The sequence below is a fragment of the Plectropomus leopardus genome, unplaced genomic scaffold (genome assembly GCF_008729295.1).
Source record: "Plectropomus leopardus isolate mb unplaced genomic scaffold, YSFRI_Pleo_2.0 unplaced_scaffold26823, whole genome shotgun sequence".
NCBI lineage: Eukaryota > Metazoa > Chordata > Actinopteri > Perciformes > Serranidae > Plectropomus > Plectropomus leopardus.
In genome coordinates this window covers 1-2,437 of record NW_024629183.1, presented here as the reverse complement: position 1 = coordinate 2,437, position 2,437 = coordinate 1, and the positions used below count along the sequence as shown (strand labels likewise).

The window sequence follows — 2,437 nt, the reverse complement described above, 5'->3', positions numbered from 1 at the left end:
CCAACATGGTGTTTTTCACCAGCACAGGCCTCTGGTAGAAAGTCTGTCGGCACTGAGGACAGCTGTGGATGTTTTTCTGATCTTGTTCATCCCAGTGGCTTTTGATACAGCTCATGCAGTAGTTGTGCCCGCAGGGAATAGTCACCGGATCCTTCAGAAGATCCAAACATATCGAACAGCAGAATTTCACCTTGCGTGCTTGATTTTCTTGCTGCGCCATCTTACCTCTCAACAAACAGGTGTTATATCAATAGTTTCACTTTCCTAATATCATATAAATGCATCCCACAGGTAGCCAAACCTACTTTTTTCACACAACTGCACATTGATCTGCAGTAAACTGGTTCAGCAACTTTTGCACTTCACAGCATGTTGGTCACACCCATCTTCAAATGATCAGCTGTATGAAAAGGACAAGAATGAAGACATAAAAAGAGTTAAATCTATGTTTTTGAAAAGTGGGCTATCAGTGTTTCATTCAAGGAAACAACAGTTTTAAGTGTTGGTTGCACTGAAAGCCTTGATTAATTATTTATAGTTGGTTGGTCTGAACTTTAATGGCATGTTCAGCTGTCTTTTCCAGTTTTACAGTGCTGGATTTAAGTTAAGATACTGTCCTGAGAAAAGCCTGTGGCTATGACTAATCAGATGTGTCAGCAGCTGAGATTGCACCTCAGTGTTTAATACTTTTAATTTCCAACAATAACAGATTTTTGTTTTTTAAGTCTCCATGCTGGTGATAGCTGTGGCTGCAGGGGCATTATGTTTTGGGGTTGTCTGTTTGACGATAGATACATTTCCTCAATGCTTTGCACCCTGTAAACAGCTGTTTTAAAAAAGCAACATTTTCAGTTACACATCAAAGCCAGATCAAGATCTTTCTAACTTGAAGAAGTGGTGCTCATGAAAGTTGCAGCGCGTTTGTCCACAGGTAGCGCCAAAATAAAGTTAAAGTTCCTTGTAGCTGTTAAATGACTACTTCAGCTTACAAAACTCTGCAGTGTCTCCAGTAGCATCAAGCCAAAGTCCAGCATAGAGCGGTTCAGTGAATGTGGTCTGGACTCTGTGGAGGAGAGTCATGGTTTTAGAGACGCTGTAGAAATACAGAATACCTGCGCTGTGATCCAGGTACACTCCTATTCTGGAGGATTTAGGCCCTGAGATGCTGAGTGCAAAGCTGCTGTCATGTCTGAAGGTATAACCATTGTCACAACATAACATCCAAGATTTCTCACTGTTTCCAAATATAAATGCACGTGATTCCAAATCCAGTGATCTGCTGATACTCTTGTAAGCGACTGCTACTCCAGCTTTACCGCTCATCTCCACCTCCCAGTAACAACGTCCAGTCAGTCCATCTTTACCCAAGACCTGAGATCTGTGGATGAACCTGTCTGAATGTTGAGCATATGGCAGATTTTCTTTATTATATGTTATTTTTCTGTTCCCCTCTGTTAAAACCAGGAATGTGCCTGCTGTGTTTGGATCCAGGGTGATTTGACGAGAATATTGCAAGAACTCAGCCCTGGTTGTGAGTGTCGCGAGAGGCCATGTCGCCACAAGAATCGCCTGCGTTTTATCTCTGACTGCCGTCACAGCCGCCATCACATCCTTAAAGTACCAAAGGCTATGGTTTTTAGGTCTTGGTGAGTCTGTAGACTCGGTAAGTTTTGACAGTGACGGGTAACTTTGAAGAAACTGGGTGTCGTCTTCTGTGCGTGAGAGCTGCCCCAGCTCGGCGTCTTTCCTCTTCAGCTCAGTGATCTCGTCCTCTAGCTTCTTCTGAAGCTCTTTGACTCGATTGATTTCAGTTTTCTGCTGTGATCTGAGCTGCTGCTTCACATCAGAGCGTCTTTTCTCAATGAGACTGATCAACTCAGTGAATGTCTTCTCACTGTCCTCCACTGCTTTATCAGCAGAAGAATTGATATCCTTCGCCTCCTGCTGAAGCACCTTTACGTCTTTCTCTCGGTCCTGGATTTTCTGCTGGATTTTTTGTCGACTTTCATTAAGCTGCTTCTGTTTCTCAGATCTTTCTGCTACAGCTGAGACTGTGTCGTGGCTTTTATGTTCATCCATTAAACAGAGATAACAGATACACTGCTGATCAGTGCGACAGAAAATCTTCATCACCTCATCATGGCGGGAGCAGATGTTCTCCTGAAGTTTAGCAGAGGCCTCAATCAGTTTGTGCTTTTTAAAAGCAGGAGATTCATAGTGAGGCTGGAGGTGCTGCTCGCAGTACGAGGCCAGACAAACCAGACAGGACTTGAAGGCTTTCATCTTCCTCCCAGTGCAGACGTCACAGGCCACATCTCCAGGTCCGACATAGCAGTGATCAGCTGGAGCAGCTTGGAGTCCGGTCTTCTTCAGTTCCTCCACTAACTCTGCCAACATGGTGTTTTTCACCAGCACAGGCCTCTGGTAGAAAGTCTGT

At 44.1% G+C, this 2,437-nt stretch overlaps 1 protein-coding gene across 1 annotated transcript; it reads right to left on the bottom strand.

The window, feature by feature from the left end:
- Positions 1–975: 975 nt before the first annotated feature.
- Positions 976–2,430, bottom strand: LOC121937607 (tripartite motif-containing protein 16-like). Its single transcript, XM_042480939.1, has one exon. It carries the CDS (start codon positions 2,395–2,397, stop codon positions 976–978), a length of 1,422 nt encoding a protein of 473 aa, XP_042336873.1. The 5' UTR covers positions 2,398–2,430.
- Between the last annotated feature and the right edge of the window lie 7 nt (positions 2,431–2,437).